At 38.0% G+C, this 23,158-nt stretch overlaps 1 protein-coding gene across 3 annotated transcripts; it reads right to left on the bottom strand.

The window, feature by feature from the left end:
* Nucleotides 1-13,201: 13,201 nt before the first annotated feature.
* ALKBH7 (alkB homolog 7) lies at nt 13,202-22,625 on the bottom strand. Of its 3 annotated transcripts, none has more exons than XR_011599910.1 (5): nt 22,350-22,625; nt 19,440-19,613; nt 15,643-15,767; nt 14,305-14,576; nt 13,202-14,215 (listed from the first exon to the last, which is right to left on the bottom strand). XR_011599910.1 is itself a non-coding variant. In XM_070935248.1 (5 exons), the coding sequence occupies exons 1-4, from the start codon at nt 22,623-22,625 to the stop codon at nt 14,441-14,443; spliced, it is 711 nt and encodes a 236-aa protein (XP_070791349.1). In that variant the 3' UTR covers nt 13,202-14,215; nt 14,432-14,440. The 3 variants fall into 3 exon arrangements, 2 of the variants coding, with proteins under 2 accessions (XP_070791349.1, XP_070791348.1); XM_070935248.1 differs by having other exon boundaries at nt 14,432-14,576; XM_070935247.1 differs by having other exon boundaries at nt 13,202-14,576.
* Nucleotides 22,626-23,158: the final 533 nt, after the last annotated feature.

Here is a 23,158-nt window from a genome sequence, read left to right as displayed (position 1 = left end):
CTGCCCTCTGTGGGACCACTGCTTTTCCCAGTTTTGTGAGAACTTAAACCAAAAGCAATTAGAAACTAAAGGAGATGATTATGTGCTTGCTGGTGCTGCTACCATATTGCTATTCTGCCCTTTAGTCCATTCACAAATATCATAAGTCCCTGGCCTCTCAAGTGCTTTAGCAATGAAAAACTGTCATTAGGAAAGTCATAGACCTAAGTCCCATTCTTAGAGCAATTCAAGCTAAAATTCCATTTATATGTACCCAGCATAGCCAGAGGACACCAAGTTGGAGCTCTATGTCTATGCACAATGGGCATTAAGGAGAATCACCTAAGTTAGCACATTCCCAAATAGATCTGAAGCCTTTTTACAGCTGTAGTTTTTCTTTCCTCTTGTTTTTTTTCTTCTTCACATAAACAGCAGTGGTGATTTCTCTAAAATGGTTTAGTGCCATTTTAATATCAAGCCTTCATCCATCATCACTTCAGGAGCCTCAAGCGTCCCAAGTTTGATTTATGTTAGGAAATCACTATCTCCTAGCCTGGAACAGCAGCAGCATTCCTCACGTTGTTCCTTACATGCCAATACCTACTGGCAGTAGAACAACTTTATAGATGTCCAGGCTAAAAATAACTGGCTTGGGGTAACACCTGCACAGAGACAAGAGTTTTTAGCTGCTTCAGGCTTACAGATGAGTGTCAGCCACTGTGCCTGCAAATAGAATAGTTTTCATGGTCTTTCAGAAACAGAATTTGTACTACGTCTTCTTCTGTATTAAAGTCAGTAGAATTAAGTTGCTTTTAGCCTTTTCTAGGACAAATCCAACAACTGCAACTGACCAACCCTGCAAAGATTCTTTCAAAACTTGACTCTTCTAAGTGTAAAAAAAACAACCTAAGATGGTACAAGTATGTTTGTGGGTCTTAGTACTCAGAGCACCTGAACCAAGCTTCTTTTTTTGTATAAAGTGCAGTTTATATTGTTAGAATAATCTAAATGTCAAATAAAAAAGACCTAAGCATCAATCAAAAGGAATGTGGGGCTCTATGCATAGTGAGGTCTTAACTGGACAATAATGGTTGTGAGTTATTAAGTAATGTTGCTTGTCCAAGCAACTATACTATACACTATAACTACCTGGATTTATATGTAGATCCATACTTAGTTTTCAGTGATGAAACTAAGAGCTCCTCAAATTCATAAAAGCACTATAAAATATTCATTCGTTCGTTCATTCGTTCATTCATTCATATCAATTCAAAACATGTAAATCATAATCAAGGTAAAAGCAAACTCACCAATACCAAATCAGCAAAACTACTGTAGAGGCTCAGTCATACCTTCTGATTCTCATGCCCACTGATCATACTTGCAGAGGTCGAGGCTAAGCAATGACTCATTTGTGCCAAGGCCCCACTCACGAATGCTGAAAGAACCATCCACCTGCCCCTCAGCTACTCTTTCTGGAATTCAGAATAACTCCCTAAATCAATATTTTAAGAAGATTCAGAAAACAATACACTGAATAAAAGGAAATATGTTATATTGTTACATGTCATGTGATGTGATTTTATAAATATAAAGGTAAATATCAGTTAAAAGTCTTCTGCTGAATTTGAATGCTTTGATCAACAAATTTGTTTCTACAACGACCATTCGAGAATGCCTTGCTTTGAGCTGATATCTGTGATAAAAGCCCTACAACTACAGGTAGTCCTCGATTTACAATCATTCATTTAGTGATTCATTTAATAACTGTGGCAAGAAAGGTTGTAAAATGGGGCAAAACTCACTTAGCTTAGCAAGATAAATTTTGGGCTCAACTGTGGTCGTAAATCGAGGACTACCTCTACAGCAGCATATCATATGGTGAAAGCATGTTCAGACATCCTTGTCTGCTAAGTTCACTTTACCTTAAGGCAAGAACAAGAACCAAGAAGCAAGTAGTTGTACTTAAGAAGCATACACAAGTATTGGTTCACACCAATACTTAGAAACAACTACCTCCTTGCAGCCAAGTACCAGGAAGAAGCAAGAAAGGAAATTTCCTTGCAAATCTACTTGCTACAACTCATTCTTCTGAAAGTAGCAAGCTTCTTACTTTTAAGTTTGAAAATGGGGAGTGGATGAATGGAAATAAAACCAGGATATGTTGTTCAGAAACTAGAGGAGGCCAAGGACATACTCACTATGGAAAAGAATTTTTCATTTTTAAAAACAAAGGGCTTCCCTTCTTTCAAGCATTCCTATGCACTATTTATGGGTTTCCAAGAAGGCCTCTGCTGGAAATAGGTGGGATTTTTTTATACACACAGACACACTTGCCTGATCTAAAAAAAAAGGATATTTTTATTATAAAATATTAGAATTTCAACATGGTACCTTCAGATAATTACATATTCCTGAACTCCTATGGAGAGCATCAGAAATTTGAATTAGATAAAATTATGCTTTTTATCTATTAACATTAACTAAAATAATTAGAGTAATATATATCCTTCCTACCAAATGGTACAGACAAACAAACAAAGGAGAAAGGTGCCACATAATAAGAGACTTGCTGATCCAAAGTATCTGTTTTGGATCAAAAAGAAAAACACTAAGATGATTGTTGTAATCTGATTTAAGTTAATGAGATGCAGGCCAAGTTGTAGTCCACTATTAAGAGGATTAATAAAATTGCAAATCAATGAGCTGTTGCTTGGGCACGTAGCTGCTTATCACAACTTCTTTCTTACACAGATTGCTTTAAAACAAGTCCACTCTGGAAGCTGTAGACTGTCCATGCTAGACTTCAAGTAGCCTTCTTCAACCAGCACAGTCAACTGCTCCCAAGGTAATGGAATTTGTAACACAAAATATATAGGCAACATTTAATTCCAGGTGTTTTGGGGAAATACTCTCCCTCGTTCCCATTTAATCAATCCCCTCCCAAAACAGAGTGGCAAAAACTGAAAAATGTAATCCCTCTCTGTTCATCCTCTGAACATGTACATTAAATGGGAATATAAGAAAAAGCTAGGTGCAGCACAAACTGCTATGCTACATTTCAAGGAACTTCAAGGACTCACCTGCTTCCAAGAGCATAAAAATCTGATAGTTTGACTGTCATTTCAAGATATCCTTTGGGAAAGATTCTGAATCTTATTCTTTTCCTAGGCCTAACTGAATCCAAATTCCCCTGTGCAGAAATCCATCTTTTAGTTTTTTGCCCCTTGGAGTGTGTGTTTGTGAGTGAGTGATGTGAAACCTCTGAAGATTGTGGTATGGAATAGGTGGGGAGTCTCTAAATCATATTCAGTGCTTACAAAATAATGTGAAGGTTTGCTGGATCTCACAAAAATATACAATCTAGATTCTAAAACATAGCCTGCACTTTGAAGAGGATGCTCAATAAGGTGAGAGGCCTTCATTCAGACAAACTATTATTGAGAATGACTTTCAATATTGTATCCTTACCAAAAGTATGAGAAAAGCCAGGATTTTCTAGATACTTTTGAAAACTGTCTTCTAGATCCTGATTTTCCAGTTAAACTGAGGTTATTCTTTATTTTCTACAAGAGAAAATGGAATCTGTCTTTCCTTCCACATCAGACCAAACCTCTGGGTCCCAAAAGGCCACATTTCCTGCCAGCTAACAGGTTTCCACCAGTGGTGGGTTTCAAAAATTTTTACTACCGGTTCTATGGGTGTGGCTTGGTGGGCATGGCTTGGTAGGCATGGCATGGGGAGGATACTGTAAAATCTCTATTCCATCCCCAATCCAGGGGAAGGTTACTGAAAAATCCCCATTTCCTCCCAATCAGATGGAACTTGGGAGGCAGAGAATAGATGGAGGCGGGGCCAGGCAGAATTTTTACTACCGGTTCTCCGAACTACTCAAAATTTCCACTACCGGTTCTCCAGAACTGGTCAGAACCTGCTGAAACCCACCTCTGGTTTCCACACCTTCCTTATTATATATTAATTAAAAGAATAATGAAAGGGAAGCTAACATCCTGCAAAACCAAGTATCAGCTTCAAGCATAACCTATATCCGAAATTAAATCTGGATCCCACATAGGCATCTTTAGGGGAGGAAATGATAATGGTTTGAACCTGAATGCTTTGTGTACCCATCTGTCATTTTCTCTAAAGAAAAACAAATGTGAACTGTACCAGTAGGAACATTTTGAGAGGATAAAAAGTTAGGGTCTTTTGATAAATGTGTTGTTACAATTGGCAATACCCACAGTAGCAGACATTTTGTGGAACATCCATAACATATTTTCAAAATTCCAAATGAGCCCATTGGCCCAAAAGATTGGGGTCCCTTGGCCTAACCATAAGAATCCACCTAACTTGCAGTCTGTTCTTCCGTTCTTATGATCCTCCAGACTGTTTCCATTCCTGCTAAGCCTCCATTGGGTCCTGTTGTGGTATGTGCAATGCCAAGTGGAAGGAATGTACTGCTTGGAGAGACCAAATGCAGACAGCAGAGATCCCTCTTGTGTCAGCCTGATGATGATTTATTGGCTCTACCATGCCACATACAAGCCCTCCTAGCCTCACTAAGGTTCAAGGAGATGTTCCGTACACCACAGAGCTAAGCCGACAACCAGACGACAGCTCGCCTACCCCAAATTCCTCTTCTTCCTTTGCTGACCTTTACCTCGGCATCTCAGGAACGCTAGCAGCCCTGGGGGCACAGATTCAGAAATATAAAAGAAGCCCAAAAAATATCAAATATGCCAAGGAGAAGCTCTTCAAGGTGCAGCAGCCATTGACCAATAGCAACCACTGCTAAGTCACAGACAATGGTGGCCCAGTTATGAATTTAGCAACTGGAGAATTTCAGCTCATAGCAGAATTGTGCACAAAAGCCATAAAGCACTTCTAGCTTCAGTAGCTGCCTTTTAATTGTGATCATGTTTCTCTCTCTCCCCCTCTCTGGACATGCTATATGATAGGATATCTCACAAGAACACTGACAGAGACCACTGGATGGAATGATACCATCATCATTCTCCCTCTTTATTTGCATGGCACAAATTGAATGTTCTGATCAGAAAACAATAAGATAAATAATAAAAAAGAGAACATCTTCAAAAAGTAGTAAACCTACATTAAAAATATAAAAAATCCTAACAGATCACAAAAAAGGAATATGACAAGAATGAATTATACAATTATATACATGCTAATTCACAGCAATAATCACAACATGCTTTTGTCCCGAGCTAGAATCCTACAGATGACAGTTGTTCATATCAAGGCATAAATACAAAGCTTTCTGAATCCCATATTGGCCTCCAATGCCAATGCAAGCTATTCCTCATTATTCTGTGTCTGATTCAAAATATCGAGAATGGAATACACATCTGTTGAATCAATCATGGAGTCCACATTGGAAAAATCACTGATTTCTATATCATCAACATAATAATCATAATGATGATCCACATCAGAAAAATCATTGATGGACTCCATATCCATAACATTAATCAGCCAATCATTAAAGATTTTTCTAAGGTGGAGTCCATGATTTTTCTGGTCTGAATTCTATTGCTGATTATTATGATGCAGATGTGATGACCATTGGTGATTTTTCCAGTGTAGACTGTTAAGGACATTCAGGGTATATAAAAAGAGCAACAAAGTATTTTATTTTTGCAGCCCTCACATGAAGAAGAGCCATTTGTCCATTTTGTCCTATTCACTATGCTGAATGCAGTCTGCAAACTCAGAGACACCGTATCTGATACATCCCTCCAATTCACTCATCCAGAGAGCTGAGAGAATATGTATATTTCCCTTAATGAACTAAGGATGAAAGAATTAAGGTGCAAATTTATATATGATGTTGGGCAGTGTCCACAACAGGTTGTCTCCATTATGTTGTAGCCAGGGAAGTGTTAATAGCAGGGTAATAAATATAATAGCTCCACTCAGGGCTTGAGATAGCATACACAGTATTACTCTAGCCTCAAAAAGAGCAAAAACATTCAGCACATATTTATCTGCCCAAAACAGATACCGTAAACATTAAAGCCCAGGTTTTGAGAAATGTCACTTGAATGAAATGGAGCACAATAGGATTCGCTGGTGTATTCCTATTCAGGTAAGCCTAAATGGTATATCAGATTCTAAAAGCCATATCAGAGGTGGAGAGGATAGCATTTGCTTATTTATTTGAAACATTCTTTATATTATGTACTTCTCATTAAAGGAAACCTCATAGCTCTAAGTACATTTAATTCTATGTATGAAATTTATTCACTACCTAAATCTAGGTATGTTCTAGACAGTTTCTATTCTATCTTGAATGTTTCTTCCCACATCCTGCTTTTTTATGTTAATGGTGAGAGAACAGAGACTTTATACAACCAGACAACACTGAAGGCCAACCAGCTTCAACCATGAAACAAAAAATGAGATGTGACTGGAAGTAAAAGGGAAAAAATATTTGGGAGAAGATATTGGAAGGAAGCTAAAAGGAAAATATGGGAGAAAAATTTGAAAAATAATGTCTGGGAATGCACTTTGAACAGTATTTGGAAGAGATCTGAAACTTTACAGAGAAAGTGTTTATTATAGCAGGTTATCTAATTTAATTATTGCAGAAATGTGTAGGATGATTTCTGTTGGACCATATCAGACCAACATATTTTTAACCCGAAAGTCACCCATATTTCCTTCTTCTACCAGTATGTTCCTGGTATCTAGTACTAAGAGATGGTGCATCAGAACACAAGTTTTTGTTGTAAACTAAAGCATCTGAAAGTTATATTTTTCCAATGGTCCTATAATTGTACAAAGAATCAAGGAACATCACAACTGCTCTGCAACTTATTGAACAGCTGGATACATTTTCCTCCCAAACCTTGTGGCTTCCCTTCATTATCCCTTCAGTTCAATAACTTGTCATGTGCACACCAGGAAGTGTAACAATGCTTTCCAATCAGAAGCAAAAATCATCACTATCTTCAAATTCTCTCAAGAGGAAGGCCTAGATCCATCTCTTTACCAACCATCTGTGCATGAAAAAGAAGTCTCTCTTTCAGGATAGCTCACAAAAACTGTATCTCTAAAGCCAGGGCCAAGAAAGTCACTTCAGCATGTTCCATATATGCATAATTTATGGAGTAGTCTTTCTTTCCTCCACACACACCCCAACTCCTTTCAAAGGCATTTCACAGCAGCAGGTCTGGACGTAATCAACTCCAGGAATTTCCATTCAAGGATTCAGGGTTTTTTAAAGATTTAACTGTTTCAGAATACAGCATGTTTGACAAAAACTCAAGAGTTCCAACCGGTGAAACCCACTATTTGTGAGCAGGATTAGACAAAGATGTTTCACTGCCACAAGCAAAAGACAGCACCTGAACTGCAACCAGAATATGTGGTGAAGACATGGAGGACTGTGTATGACTTCAAATTGCTGTAACATTACAAAGGACATTACTTTTTTTAATGCGCCCTCAGGATATTGCTGATGTCAGCATTACAGGTACACCAGTGATGGTGAACCTTTTGGCCTCAGCATGTCAAACACTCAGAAAATACTTAACCTGACTCTGCTGGCATGTCACATACTCCACCCACTGAACAAAAGAGAAACTATTATTTACATATTCATTTTTTAAAAATACAGCCTAATCACATGTGGCGCTATATATTATATAAGGAAAAACCATATAATTATAAAAATGAAATACAAATAAATCAAATGTAAAACAAATTCATTTTTGGAGGAAGCTCGATAGCATATTCCTCTTGCGCAACCTTTGGAGAGTCCAGAGCCCGTGAGAAGCAAACTCCATTCTTGCAGTCACCAAAAATTGTGTGAGAATGTGGCTGCCAGGTGTTGGTGAACACTGGCATGTCATTCAAAATACTGTGGCATGTCACATTTGTCATGTGTGTCATAGGTTCGCAATCACTGAAATAAGACCACACAGGAAACATAGCCAAATAACGTAATAATTTCAAAGTTACATTAACAGAATCTTGCAAGTTTGAAAGTAGAATTCTCCTACTGCAGGGTTTCCCAAACAGGGGTGCCAGACAATACTCCAGGGGGTGCAAAAACCTGAATTTACAAGTTTGAAAATTTAGTGTATATGCATAATTATATGCATATAATTATTTACTTTTGTAAGGGGTACGAGAATATATCAGAAGGGTTCTATGGGTGCGGGATATAGAAAAGGCTGGGAAGCCTTGTCCACCTTTACAGCCTGATAATCCCTCCTGAGCCTCTTGCTCTTCATGCTCCCTCTTATCTGACCATACCCGGCCTAGACAGCATCTCTTTGATGGGATATCATTACGTCTGCTGCCGCTTCAGGTGGCCACTTGGGTTTTGCACATTGTCAGGCTGGCTCAATCTTTTTCTTGGCAAGGACACTGCAGTGGATGTTTGCCATGTTCAAGCATGGCTATCAATTGTTTCTTGGTTAAGAGACTCTCACAGTGATCTAGAGGAAAGGTTAACAGGCTGTTGGAAAGCCTGTCCTGCATACAGATCTCATCAAAACCATTATGATTTATGTATTGAATGTCTAAGCCTGCTGTGGAGGAACCCTGTCTTGCATGATCTATAACAGTTTAAAGGTGCAAGGGTTAATACTTTTGTTCCAACCAGTCTACGGACAATTCCTCCTCCCACCCATTCTTTCAAAGAAGATATAAAGGAAGGGAAAGATTTATCTTCCCTATAGAACTTGGCCTTGCTCACTGGGGAAGGGATGGGCACACCTCAGCTTGTCTACGGCCTGTCTCTCATCCTGTTGATCCAAACAACTCCTTCCCAACTCACTGATGGCAACATGATGCAAAAGTCAGGCACCTGGATCAGAGACGTATTACAGAGACAACTAGGTATGACAACAATTGCTTGGAAATTGGTTCAAGGCTACTATTGCTGACTTGATTTGCCAAGACATGGATTTGCCATGCAGCAGGGCACCAGCAATGGTGATAAAAGGCTATTCATTTGACAGACTATAGCTCACTATATTTAAGCAGCCTAGGTTTAAATACCTACTCATCCAACTTCCAGGCTCGGTTGGTACATCATGTTAAATCAGGCCAAAAGATAACCAAGAGGCTGCATTTCCGTAATTTAAAGTTCACTATTTTTTTTAATCTTCATTATAGTTTTCTGTGATATAATGTATTGGGCAAATTCAGCTTACAGTGTATTTAATATATTGCATGTACATGGAAATGGGTTAATTTAGTAACCAAGGTAAGTACATCATGTAAACTCAATTCCTATAATGTTCCAGAACATTGCTAATGTTCTGAGTTTTACAGAACTCTGTCTAGATTAGCAGTTGCATAGAATGTTTTTGAAGTCCTAATACAGGAATATAAAATCCAAAAAGTGCACTCTATTTGTAAGTCACAGAAGATGCTGAGAGGTTCCTGGGGAAAGAGAGTGGCATGGGGAGATAAACAGTGTGCATAAATAGTAATAGCAACCATCTAAATGCTGCATGAAATGAAAGCAGAAGGATGCTTCATGAGAGGCAGGTGAAGGAGGAAGGAAGGCCAAGTAAGAATGGAATCGAGTTAAGAAAATCAAGGAGGTTGGGGACATTGTGAGTGGCTGGGTGTGGGGGGATAATGTAAATGGAACAAAAATAGCATGAATGAAAAGGTTATCAATTGCCAAATGAACTTTCAGCATCAGGGTATCAGTAACTAGCATTTTACAAAACAACATTATTGAATTGACTTAGGCATCTAACACCTAAGATATACCTGTGTCACAGGTCACCCCTATACCAAGATTTCTATCTATTTTATCATGGTACTCAGAAGATGAGGGGGGAAAAGATCTCTCACTTTTTTCCTTCTTGTTAAACAATCTTACTACACTAGTCTTCCTCTCAGGAACAGAAAGATATTTGAAATCTCCAACAGACTCTCAGGAAGCTGCAATTTTTATGAGCAAAGTATCACAATGAAGATTATATATAGCAGGGATATAAGGAATGCACAAACACATACACACACACACACACCCCAAGCATTGCTGAGTTACAATTAGAATTAGCTGTCATAGCATAGCCAAAAGTAAGCAATGATGAAAACTATAATTTAATATCTGAGGGACCAGAGGTTTCTCGAAATGTGACAAAGGGATGTCTTTTGTTTTTTGCCTTTTTCATTAGTTTTAGGCAAAGTGCTTTGGGTTTGGATATACCAGAGACAAAGTTGAAGGTAATGTTTGGCATATAGGGAAAAGCATGCACTGTGTGATATTCTCTCTATTTGGTAGATGTGTATTGATATCCATTATTCACAGTTCAGAATACAGTACATGCATTTTATAAGGTGTGATTTGTATTATTAACAGGATAACTGACAGTTTTTGATAGATAAAGTATTGCTAAAATGGTAGAAATGTAGACCAGTCCAAAGACGTGAAAACTGAGATGGTGTGGATTTTCAAAGCAACAAAAGCTCTTTGTCCATCACCATCATTTTCTTCTAGGCACTATTCTTTTAGACCCTATCTTTTTATAAAACTTGATCCACTCATGTCCCTTGTTTTATATATCTGAGTAGCTTCCTTTAAAAATACCTGGAATTATTGTTGGCATATCAGCCTTGGGTCTAGCAGTATGAGGTTTATATTCCTTTCAATCTATCTTAGCCATGAAAGATAGTTCAATGAACTGAGCCATGAACTGGAGATAGATGATGACATATCCCTCCTCCTGTGTTGACAGCTGACAGCCCTCTTTCCACAGAGGGGGAGGAATACTCATCATCTATCTCTAGTCTACAACACAGTCCTTTCGGCAGTTCCAAGAAGGCTTCACACCCATTTGCACTACTCAGGTGACCCTGAGGTCACACAGAAGCCTCCAAGTGGCCTCAACCACTCTCTAAAAGAATGCAAATGACCAGCTGCCTGAAAGGAATATAAATCCTTCCATTCCCCACCATCCACTCAGAGCTGAAAAAACTTCTTGGATGAGAAGCAAAACATCTTCAAAACAACAAGTCCAGTTGCCTCTTGAAAAAGCACCTTTGAGACAACCATGACCTGGATGATTGAGACTCTCCATAGACATCTTCATTAGCAATTCTAAACCAGTGTGTGCGTATGGATTAACTCACTGACTGTTTCTACTTTGGGGCATGTAAACTGCATTATCCTAGGTGAGATAACTGGACCACACAGACTACTACTGTGCATTGGCTCTTCATAATCTTTTTCTGCTACTCTCTATTGTTTCCTATTTTATTTAGAGATATCAGAAATTAACAGTAATTCATCACAGATTGAGAAAGCACTAACTATATTACGATATGACTACACTAACATTAATAGGAAAATTTCTGAAGATGTTGCCAGATGTTATTTATTATACAATCACACTGCTTTATGTTGTTCCTGACTACATGTTCTATTTGTAACGTTCTTTTTTTCCTAGCTCTTTTTCTATAGTTTCTTTTCCACAAAATAGACAATAATGAAAAGGTAAAACAGATGCACAATACTTAGAAGTAGTAACTTTAGGAGTGCATGATAAAGCAGCATCCTCTGTGTCTTATTCCATTTCTGATTCTATATTTAATGCCCAAAGGGAAGAGAACTTGGATTTTGTATTGCAAGCATCAAAACAATGTGTTTCAGTCTATCCACCAACCTGAAACAGATTCCTTTGGTTATTTTAATCTAACCAAGCAAGGGCTAAACACTAATGTATTATATACAAGCAAGATGAATTATTTATTTCCAACTCTCAAACTTACACACACTCTGAACAATACACATACAATCCTTTCCTGGACAGAATATAAGGCCTAAGCATTCCAGATGCTTAAATCTACGAATGGCTATTCCTCCTAATCAAAGTAGATCCAACAAAAGATTATGTAAGATAATGCCATTCTTCCTTTGATTTTACTGCTTCTTCTTCTTCTCATTACAGAAACACAGTCATTTAAAGGAACATTCACAACTCTCCAGAACAAGCCTTCAAATCTCCCAACCCCACTGTTCTCTGGCCCAACCAGGATTCGCCAAAAGAGGCATACATGGGAGAGACCCGAAGAACAAGAATGTCAATTACGAAGTCTGCTGGTTCGTATCAAAGATCTAAGTTTGGGCTACAACTCTGAAGAGACCATCCTTTTCAAGTATTGTAGTGGGACCTGTCCCAAGGCACACAGCAATCATGACTTGACCCTCTCAATTCTGTTGCAGAAGAGCGAGATCCCAGCATTGGGAAACCCCTGCTGTCGTCCTATACACTATGAGAATGTAGCTTTTCTCGACGATAGCCACCAGTGGCATGAAGTGGAGAAACTCTCAGCCTCTGCCTGCAGTTGTGTGGGCTGATGGTTATGGAGGGGGGAACTGATGCAGACTTATAAGGCAGCAGCAAAGCATGATTGTATATTTAGCTATAGAACAAAGCTCCGTTATTTCCTCTCATCCTCAGCACTTACACAAGCTTTTAAGAGAAAGAATTGCAAGAAACCCCACCATGTGATGTCTATATCCTTCTCTTCAAGCCCAGAGCAATTCTACAGAATGATCTCCCCTTAGCAGGAAGTAAGAAGTAACTTCTTGGCCATATAATCTATCAGTCCTTTCACACTCTCCCAGATATACTTCACTTAAACACATTGCTGGGTTGACGGAATCCTGTCTAAATTATATATGAAAGGCTCAGGCAACCATTCAAAATATTTATGGGTTATTTCTAATTTCTTTCTTTCCTGAATTCAAGGAGGGTCTGGCATCTGCATGTTCCTTCCCAATTAGAGCTGCCCCTTATTATTGTTTTTAATTTATTTGTCTATTTCTTCTCTTGGAAAGCTGAAGTTATTAGTTCCAAACTTACATTATGAATGATTGATTGATGTGTACATAATGGTGTCAATAAAGTAAAAGTAAAGCAAGGAGAAAAACAGTGTCTCCGGTTCTGGGGTCAGGAACATTCATTGGGAGGTGTGGGGTTTTTTTGCGTTATTTGCATCTTAATATTGATTACTTTAAGTCACTCAAAACATCATGAAAATAAGCAGTCAAGGTCAGACTAAAGCCACATGCTTTTATCTTTAGCAAAAGACATATAATACTTCTTTTTAAAAACAAAATATCATTCATTAATCCCAACAAAGCTATCTCAGCCATTTTTTTGTTTAGCAAAATAAGGGTGCACCACAGAGATTTTCAATAATACTGCAGAGATATAACTTAGGGTTTCAAGAGGTTTATTTTTTTTAGGAAATGGAGAGGGGAATAATAATTTTAAAAAACAACAGAGAAGAGATAGGGCCATACAGAGTCAGGTGTTCTGGGTTGTAAAAAGAACTGGATTCTAGTCCTGAGCAATAGGAGATCACAGATTCAGCCCTATACTTTTCATATTTTACCACATCCCAAATTATTCAAAGACAAGTATTACCTATTTTCACATTCCTCAATAGTTCCTTTTTTATAATCAAGATTATTCACTTGTCTTCCACTTCTACATTTTACCTCTTTTCTCTTCAGCATTTTGATGCTGCAAGTCAAAATGTGGAATTTATCCTATTCCCACTCACTGAATACCCACCACAGTGAAATCCTCATTTAGAGATACTTCAATTTAGCTTTTTTATTTGTTTATTTTTAGATACATACATGTTAAAGCTAATCTTGTGCTTATGACACCTATCAGAATCATTCTGAAATTATTTAATTCACAGAAATGATAACATATTCAGTTGCAGCATCAATTGTGAGAAAATTAAAAATTCAAATATTTTTTTTACCATCTGAAAAATTAGCAATATATTTATAAGGAAATAATGGTGCAATTAGCTTAGGCCCTGCTCTCATCTACATATTTGATGGTTACAAGCATCAAAGATGTAATTCTCTTTTTCAGACAACCTCTTTTATAGAAAGAATTGGAGAACATCTGTCTATCTGCTTTGCCAAGTTCACTATTTTGAGACTCAGTATGTGTGATAAATTTTAATACTGAGCAGAAAAGAGAACAACGTTCAATAGTTCAGCAACTGGAAAAGCAATTAAAGGATAATTTAAAAACTACAATACACTGATATCCTTCCCCCCCCATACATTTCAATTCTTAATTTCACCTCTACCTATGTTCGCAGGAACGCACATTACAGAAGAATTTTATTCCCTGAGATTAACAGTGTTGCGGTTCATTTTCATTAGATCTACTTGCCAAATTGTTGCAGATTTCCTTCTTCCTACCTGTTAAGTGCAAAAGGGAGAACACTTTCTTAGACAATGTACACTTTTAGGCTTCCTTTACTGCATGGAGGAAAGGTTCCATTGCTTACCGTTGGATAGAAAACCAAAGCTCTCTGGAACAGTAGGTCAAAGTAACTTCTTTAGAAAGAACACCATGTCAATTAGACAAAAAAACTAAATTCCACTGGCAGCAACAGTTAGCCTTCACAGTATCACCTGGCAGTTCTAGGATGGTTCTGCTGGTAAGGGCAGGTTTCGACAGATGATAGAGACCCTTCGTTCCCTGGCGACCTTTCTTCCATCAAAAAAGGACTCCTCATCTTTAAGAATTTCATGAGTGAATTCATAACGAGCAGGCCCTCTTTTATTTAAAGAAAACATTAGAGAAGACATCAGTAAGTTACCATAACTTGGAAAAGAGTTTTGTCCCAATTGACACCATACACAATTAAGAGCTTGGAAAAATGACTCATGATTCAGAAACAGAATTCTTAAAAGAATTCTAGTTCTGTTCTCAGTGAATACCCAGACTATTTCATGCATATGAACAGCTATAGCTGTTCATTAATTTCTGTAAGCTATAATCAAATTAACATATTTCCCCGAGAATAAGATCCTGTCTTATATTTTTTTTGAACCCTGAAATAAGCACTTGGCCTTATTGCCATGCGCTCAAAAGCCCGATTGGGCTTATTATCAGGGGATGTCTTACTTTGGGGAAAACAGGGTAGATATTTCCTACTTCATGGACAAGTCTTAACTACCAAGCACCTGCAGGGAAACAATATAAACTCCTCCTTATTAAACAAAGCAGATTTCCATTCGTTCCAAAGTTAGGGAACTGCAATCTGACAGAACAATCCCAAATGTGAAACTACAACTTGATTTTGTTTTATTCTAACAAACTAGTGTTCGTTATATTTTGATGTAACAGGGTACCATGATATATTAACAACAGAAATAGACATTTCCAATCTTCTCTTAGCCATAGAGGAGGGAAATATGAAGTGTACAAGCTCAAGACTCATGAAGCTGCATACCTGTCATAGAAAATTATTCTTAAGTGAAATGTCTACTTAATGTCAGTGCGTCTCAAACTGATGGACAAACAGGCATGGCTCAATGAATTTCTTTGAGCCAATAAAAAGTAGAATTTATGTTAGTAGTTGCAGCATAGAATATATATTGAGCCCAGGACTGATCCTGGGAACAGAATACATTCCAAAAAGTGATGGTGAAGGGTATCATGAAAGAATTAGTCTATCAAAGGCTACTAAATACAGTAATTACACAGGACTCCATATATAGAAACAGTGTATCTCCGAAAACCACTATCACAGAAGCATCTACTTAGTCACTATTGGGAAACAAGATGCTAGACTAAATGGCCACTTAACCTGATTATTTAACAAAGCAATTTTTATTACCTAAGAATGTAGAGAGATCGGCGCTCCAGCAGAAGATCCAGCCAGTCCTGTGGATTCTGCTGACTAACCAGGTGCATTACACTTGTGGACAGGAGGGACAGGCCTGCAATGGTGCAGCCACAGAACTAAGCAAAAGGAAATATAAACATTATGGGATTAGAATAATACTAATTATCCAGCACTTATTAACTAATATTAGGGCATCATGTTGCCCCGAGTCTCATGTTGCAACTGGACACAGGCATTCTTTTTCTATTACCTAGGAAAAAAACAATATTAGGGCACTGTGGAGTAGAAAGATTTGCCATCAGATTCATGACATGAATACCAGAAGCAGACTTTTTCCAGTGACTGAATCACATTGTCATCCTGTCAAAAATGGGGCTTACTACTGTGTAGGTATGTATAGGACTGCACAGTTGATTTATTATGGAAGAAGACTTGACAGACAACAATCTCCTTATCAGAACAATCAATGTTCGGATAGGAACCAATAAGTCCACAAAGGAATAGATGAGTCTAATTGTCAATGAGATTTGTTTAAGTTTATAAAACATTGACTACATTGAAGTTGCATATGGAAGTTCACATTACTAAATTCTGTAGAGATAGATACACAGACAGATATGGAATATTAGGAAGACTACCAACTTGAACCTTTCTTGCTTACAGAGATAACATTGCATTTCAGGGATTTGTTTTGCATAGAAATTTACTACTTTATCTTAACAACTAAGGGCCACTAGTACATTATACATGAATATAGTTTTTTTATTATTTATTTTTTTATTTAATTTAATTTATATACCGCCCTACTCCCGAAGGACTCAGGGCGGTGAACAGCCACAAGATAAAAGTACATCATACATAGTTACAAAGCCAATTGTTTTTTCTCATTAAAAAGGAAACTGAATTTAAGTTCCAAAGGTGCTTTTTCAAAAGGCAACTGGACTTCGTTTTTCCTTGAAAGCATTTTGTTTTCCATCACTTCTTCAGTTCTGACTGAATAGTGGAGGATGGAAGGATTTATATTCCTTGCAGTCATCTGGTTTTTAGCACTCTTACTGAGAGTCATTGAGGCTACTTGGAGGTTTATCTGTGCCCTCAAGATCTTGTGGATAACACAAATGGGTGTGGAACCTTTATTATTATTATTATTATTATTATTATTATTATTATTATTATTATTATTATTATTATTATTATTTGAATTTCTATACCGCCCTTCTCCCGAAGGACTCAGGGCGGTGAACAGAATAAGATTTCATATACATATAATAATTTTTTTTTTAAACAGTAAATAATAAATTGAGTCAACTTAGTGTATCTGCTAAGACCTTGGCATAGAATTTAGATGTTTATGCTAGCCCTGCTTGTTGAAACAGAAAGGTCTTCAGGGCACGTCGGAAAATGCGAACCTTCTTGGAACTGCTGAAAAGATTGTGTTATAAAGACAAAGGTCACTCTTTTGAAGACAGCATTCTAGATGAGAGGACCGCTGGATTGAAACAATAAGATTAAACAGCCCTCTCTCAACAGAGGAGGAGGGATACAACAACACCTATCTCCTATTTACAACACAGTCATTTTAATGACTCTGGGCACAAATAAACCTCCAAATGATCTCAATGACCAGAATGCTAATGACCAGACGACTGCAAGGAATATAAATTCTTCCATCCTCCACCATTCAAATCAAAATCGAACAAACTTCTTGGATGAGAAGCAAAATGTCTTCAAGGAAAAACAAAGCCCAGTTGCCTTTGAAAACTTTGAGACCACCATGACCTGGATGACTTGAGAATCTCCATAGACAAACTGAATGTAAGGACATTGCTAAAAATTAATGGATTCTTGCACTACCTTCAAGAATAATCTCTTCAACCTATATCCCATTTCTGGGATCTCTTCTTCTTAATCTGATTAATTTCTAAAACTGCTGCTGCCGCCTTCATTTTGCATTTGTTTTTCTGATCAAGGTTAAAATACACATTTCCTTTGGCAAGCAAATTTATAAAACAATCTTCCAAACTGATGAGGTCAAGCAATTTGGGAGACTCAAATAGCTATTTCTGCCTTATAAGGCGTCATCAGTGAGCCACACCCTCTTCTCAAGTATCCTCCCTGTAAAGGTACAATGTGTCTTTTTCTTTACAGGGAGGATACTTGAGAAGAGGATGTGGCTCACTGATGACGCCTTATAAGGCAGAAATAGCTATTTGAGTCTCCCAAATTACAGCACAGAGTTGTTGCTTTTCAGCAGGATACAAAAAGCCCAGAAACGTGTGAATGAGATTTCACAGAACTAGGGCTGAAGAACAATTTAGCTTACATAGGTGGAACCTGGCTAGAAAGAGAGAGAGAGAGAGAGAGAGAGAGAGAGAGGGAGAGGGAGATATATATACATATACATATACATATACATACATACATACATACATGTATATGTATATATATATATATATATATATATGCGCTTCAGGGGAAACAGGTTTGCTTATCCTGAAGTCTACTAGGGTTACAGAAAAAATGTTTGACCCTTAATATTGGAGGAAGTTCCAGAAATTCAGCCAAAACATTCTTATTATATAACTTTCCCAAAAGTAACAGATTCACCTTTTCCCAATGAGAAATTTTTCTTAACAATCAACAATTCAAGTTAAAGAACAAAACCAAATTTCACAGGAATAGTATTAAAAAAAGTCATTTGAAATAAATTGCAATAAAAAGATTTTATTGTATGTGCAACAACTTATCAAGTCTTCCTCCAAGGTCCATCATGCAATTCTATGAAACTACCAGAAAAACTACCGTATTTTCCGGTGTATAAGACTTTTTAACACATGAAAATCTTCTCAAAAGTCGGGGGTTGTCTTATACGCCGGGTGTCGTTCTCCTGTAACCAGGCAGACCAGCCCAAAAGACTCTGATGAGCCTTAAATGGCTCTGGCGATCCAAGCTCTGACGATCCCAGCTGAGTTGCCTGCTAATCAGAGCCCAGAGCCCTGTAAAAGGAAAAAAGTTTTCCCCCTCCAGCTTGCTTACCTTAGCTGCTAATCGCAACGCTTGCCTTGCTTCGCTTGCCTGAATCCATTCCATCAGCAAGCCACTCCCTGCCTGCAATCATGCAGGCACGAGTTGTGGACTTCAACTCCCAGAATTCCTCAGCCAGCAAAACAAAGCTGGCTGAGGAATTCTGGGAGTTGAAGTCTACAAGTCTTAAAGTTGCCAAGGTTGGAGACCCCTGTTCTATTGGGTAAGTTTTTTTCCCCTTTGGGAGCTTTAAAAAAAATAGTTAATTGGGGTTTTTTTTAGTTGTTCTTTTTTAGACCTAGCCATTTAAAGTTTAGGAAGTTTTAAATTTAGTTTTCATATAAAAATAAAAATAAAATAATATTTGTGCAGCTTTCTGAGATTTAGTGTGTTTCTGTAGTGTTTCACTCTAACTACACAAACACACAAAATCTCACAAAGCTGTATGTGGAATTTTGTGTGTGTAAAGTGTGAAAATTGTTTTTTGGGGCTTTTTGTGGCTGTGTGAGGTTCCTGCTTGTTGCAGGGGCCATTTTGGGTCTAGCACAGCTGCTTTTACATTGTGGGTGAGCCAGTTGATGTTTTTTAATTTTTATTTGGTGTGCGTTGGAAGAGGGGTAGTCTTATACGATGAGTATAGCCCAAACCCTATATTTTAACAGGAAAAGTCGGGGGTCGTCTTATACACCCAGTCGTCTTATACGCCGGAAAATACGGTACAAAAGAACACTTTCTAGTCATCTATAGATTCTATGCTAACTTACCTTGACACTGTCTACATGAGGCTTTATGTGGCCACTTTTATCCAAATCCAGAACATGGACTTGAGCGAGCTGTGGCACTCCTGGGGGGAAAGCAGCATTCCGGACTCGTTGTAAGATCTCATGACATTCTTTGCTCCAGTATGATTTTTCTGTCTCCCGATACTTATGAATAGCCTACAGGAATGAAGAGATGGAATGAATAGGTTAAATGAGGACCCAGTTGTGGGGGCAATAAGCTGACTTTGTATAAATATACAAAAGTATGAAGGCTATTGCTTAACGCATTGTAAGCCGCCCTGAGTCTCCGGAGAAGGGCGGCATATAAATCAAATTAAAAAAATATATATCTAGAAAGAAAATGAGATAGCCATCCACAAGTTTGATCACCCATATATATATGCACACCTGTAATGACTACAGAATCTCATGCTAATCACTGTGATAAAACACCAAATGTCATAGATAACCTTTCTACATTGCCTCACATACATATTTCAGTTGAAACAGCTCATAATCAAATTCTGGGTAATCAGTTTGAGAATATGGTACCATCTTCTAAAGAAAGATGTGGAATGGGAACAATTTGATAAGTGTTCCTCTAATATTATAGGGTCCCCCATCCCACTATACTGTGGTTTAGCTTTAGTTAATATGGTTATTTAGTTAATATTTGGTCATATTATGTAATATGAACCCAGACAACTACAGCTTTTTCATTAAACTATTTCTAAATATAATTTAGCATGTGTGGACTCAGTCAAGGACTGGGCTTTTCCATGAACCAAGTTTTATTTGATCTTTAGCCAGTAGTTTGGGGAATATAGAAAAGAATAATCCCTGCTATAGAAATAAACTGCCCCAAAGCTATCAGGTTTTGTTTTAAACCGACCAAACAAATACCAACAAATATATGGTTGGTAAGAAATGAACACAGCATTACAATAAAGAATTACAGTACATAATTATGTATTACTGAACCATTTAAAAAAGCTGTTTTTATTGTGAAGAGAAAAGATGGGTAGGAGATAAGAGAAAGAAGGAGAATACAAATTTTAAAAATGATCTGTACGTACTTATTTGCAAATTAACATTAAAGCAATAAATTTCCAATAAAGGAATTTAGATTTAATACAAGATTTAGATTTAATATTCACATCCTGATTTATTAGTAAAGAGCTAGTTCACGCCATTAAGATATAGCCCAGATTTATTTTATTTAATAGTTTGTATAAAATTGCTCAATTTGTATCTTCCAAATACAGATAACCCTCGATTTATGACCACAATTGAGCCCAAAATTTATGTTGCTAAGTGAGAAATTTGTTAATTGAATCACTGTATTTGTTAAATTAGTAACAAAGTGAATCTGCTTTCCCCATTGACTTTGTTGTCAGAAGGTAATCATATGACCCCGGGACACTGCAACTGTCATAAATGTGAGTCAAGCAACCGAATATAAATGTTGTGACCAGGCAGATGCTGCAATTGTCATAAGTGTGAAAAACGGTTATGTCACTTTTTTCAGTGCCACTGTAACTTTGAATGGTCACTAAATGAACTGTTGTAAGTGGAGGACTACCTGTACTTCACATAAAAAGGATATCTGAAATAATCATTAAAGTAGGATGAAAATACTTCATCAAGTTAAAATTCTATTCAGACTTAACATATGCTCGTTTACAAATGAATGGCAATTAAACACCTGAGCCAAATTCATTAAAAAGGACATTTAAATGAAAAGTATATAATTTTATCCATCACTAATCAAGCAACGAAGAAACTTATCATATAGGCAAGATTGGGTACAATAGCTAATATGTTGGATCTTCCCATATCCCACCTTCTTTCAGTTGATACTTATATTTCTAATCCATGAACAGCACAACATCTGAACTGGATGTATTTATCATTATTCTGAATGACTGAACCTTCAGTAAACTATTATTTATATCGTCTATGTCTCAAGTCACAAATAATAAGGAAACATTAATCCAGGCAAAATTTAAAACTTACAGAATGTTGAGTGCAGTTTCCTAGTACTATAACCTCAGGAACCCTTGAGAATCCCACAAGATATGCATATAGTTTCCTGCTGTACCATCTCAACAACCAGCATCAAAGACATACTTGTTAGCATATTGCCATCAAAGCAAATAGCTTTCACAGTAGCTTCACCAAGGAGCAGCCAGTATCAGCAGCTCTTGGGCAGAGGATGAATGCAAGAAATCAAAATTCAGAGGAAGTATACATGGCCAGGCTACAGATGTCTTCAAACTCAATCCTACCATTTCCAGTCAGAAAAGAAACAAGTAAAAACAGTATCAGGCTAGAATGGCTATATAATAGTAGAATACTACTGTTTGTATCACATTTGAGATACAAAGCATACTGTTTATAAAAGAGGGGGGGGCATGATATCTCCTTTATACTTATGTTGTTCCACACAGTAATATTGTCCCATAATCTTACAAAAACTAGAATGCCCATCTTCCCATCTTGTGACAACAAACACCCAATATTCGTTGTCTGTACAAGACACAATAAACTACAAACTAGCTAGCATTATTTTAACCTAATGCATTGGGCAAAGTAGTCCAAGAGGATTGTTTATGGTTTATTACAGTTATGTCGTGGAAGCCCGCAACATGTGGTTAGTTGGGAACCCATAGGCATCTTTAATAAGATCCATTAAGTCTAATTGGTCTCTCCAAATATGTTCTAAACCAGGAAGCCTGAAACGCCTTATATGCTTAGGTTCACTCCGGTAACTGGTTTGTTGAATAAGCCACTCCAATCCTGAACGGCGCAAAGGCCAGTAAGGAGGCTCGCACAAAACATTAAGTCAACTACACTTCGGCTTCAATATCGGAGCCCACGGAGTTTCCCTGGAAGCCACGCAGAGCCACCCACCCCGTCCCAATGCTCGTCTTGATAGCGGTGACGGCGCAGCTGCGGTTCCAGCTCCTGGGCCAGCAACGCCTCCTCTTCCTCGCTAATGAAGTCCCGCGTCACCGAAGCGCCGCCGGCCTGCAGCTTTCGCCAGAGAGCCTCGCTCGACGCATGGACCTCGGCCGGCCATGGCCCCAGCTGCGCCTCCTCCGCCGCGCAGAAGGCCCGAGGCGATGGCGCGGGTCGCCACAGAAGCCGCAGCAACCGTCGCCCGGCAATCTGACCGCGCGACGGCATCGCAGGTAGAGCGTTGAGAAATTAAAGCGCCCGCGGTGCATGATGGGCCGAACTCCGTTCATTTGCATACTGACGTTCTGCTTCGGCAGACAAGCGAAGGATCCCGCGTGGTGGAAAACGTCCTTCAAGGTGCCTTTTCTACCTGGACTCAGAAGACAGGCTGCAAACTTATCTGTGATTGTGTTTACGTATCACACATTAAAGACGATACTTGGCCTAGTCAACCTGGCACCTAGAACAATTAGAGGTCTTGGTAAATCATTGCTAGCTTTCTGGGACTGAAAAGAACATGTGGGATATGCTAGCCTTCACTGTCGACTAAATGTGGCTTGTATCAAATTGCATAGAGGTAGTCCTCAACTTACGATCACGATTGAGCCTAAAATTTATGTCGCTAAATGAGAAATTAGTTAAGGGAGTTTTGCCCCGTTTTATGACTTTTCTTGCCACATTTGTTAAGTGAATCACTGCAGTTGTTAACTTAGTGACAAGGTTGTTAGGTGAAAAATCATGTCACTTTTTTCAGTGCCATT

This window comes from Pituophis catenifer, unplaced genomic scaffold (genome assembly GCF_029215685.1).
Source record: "Pituophis catenifer annectens isolate HBS135680 unplaced genomic scaffold, rPitCat1.0.hap2 SCAF_2, whole genome shotgun sequence".
In the NCBI taxonomy this organism is placed as follows: domain Eukaryota; kingdom Metazoa; phylum Chordata; class Lepidosauria; order Squamata; family Colubridae; genus Pituophis; species Pituophis catenifer.
This window is presented reverse-complemented; position numbering and strand designations above follow the sequence as displayed.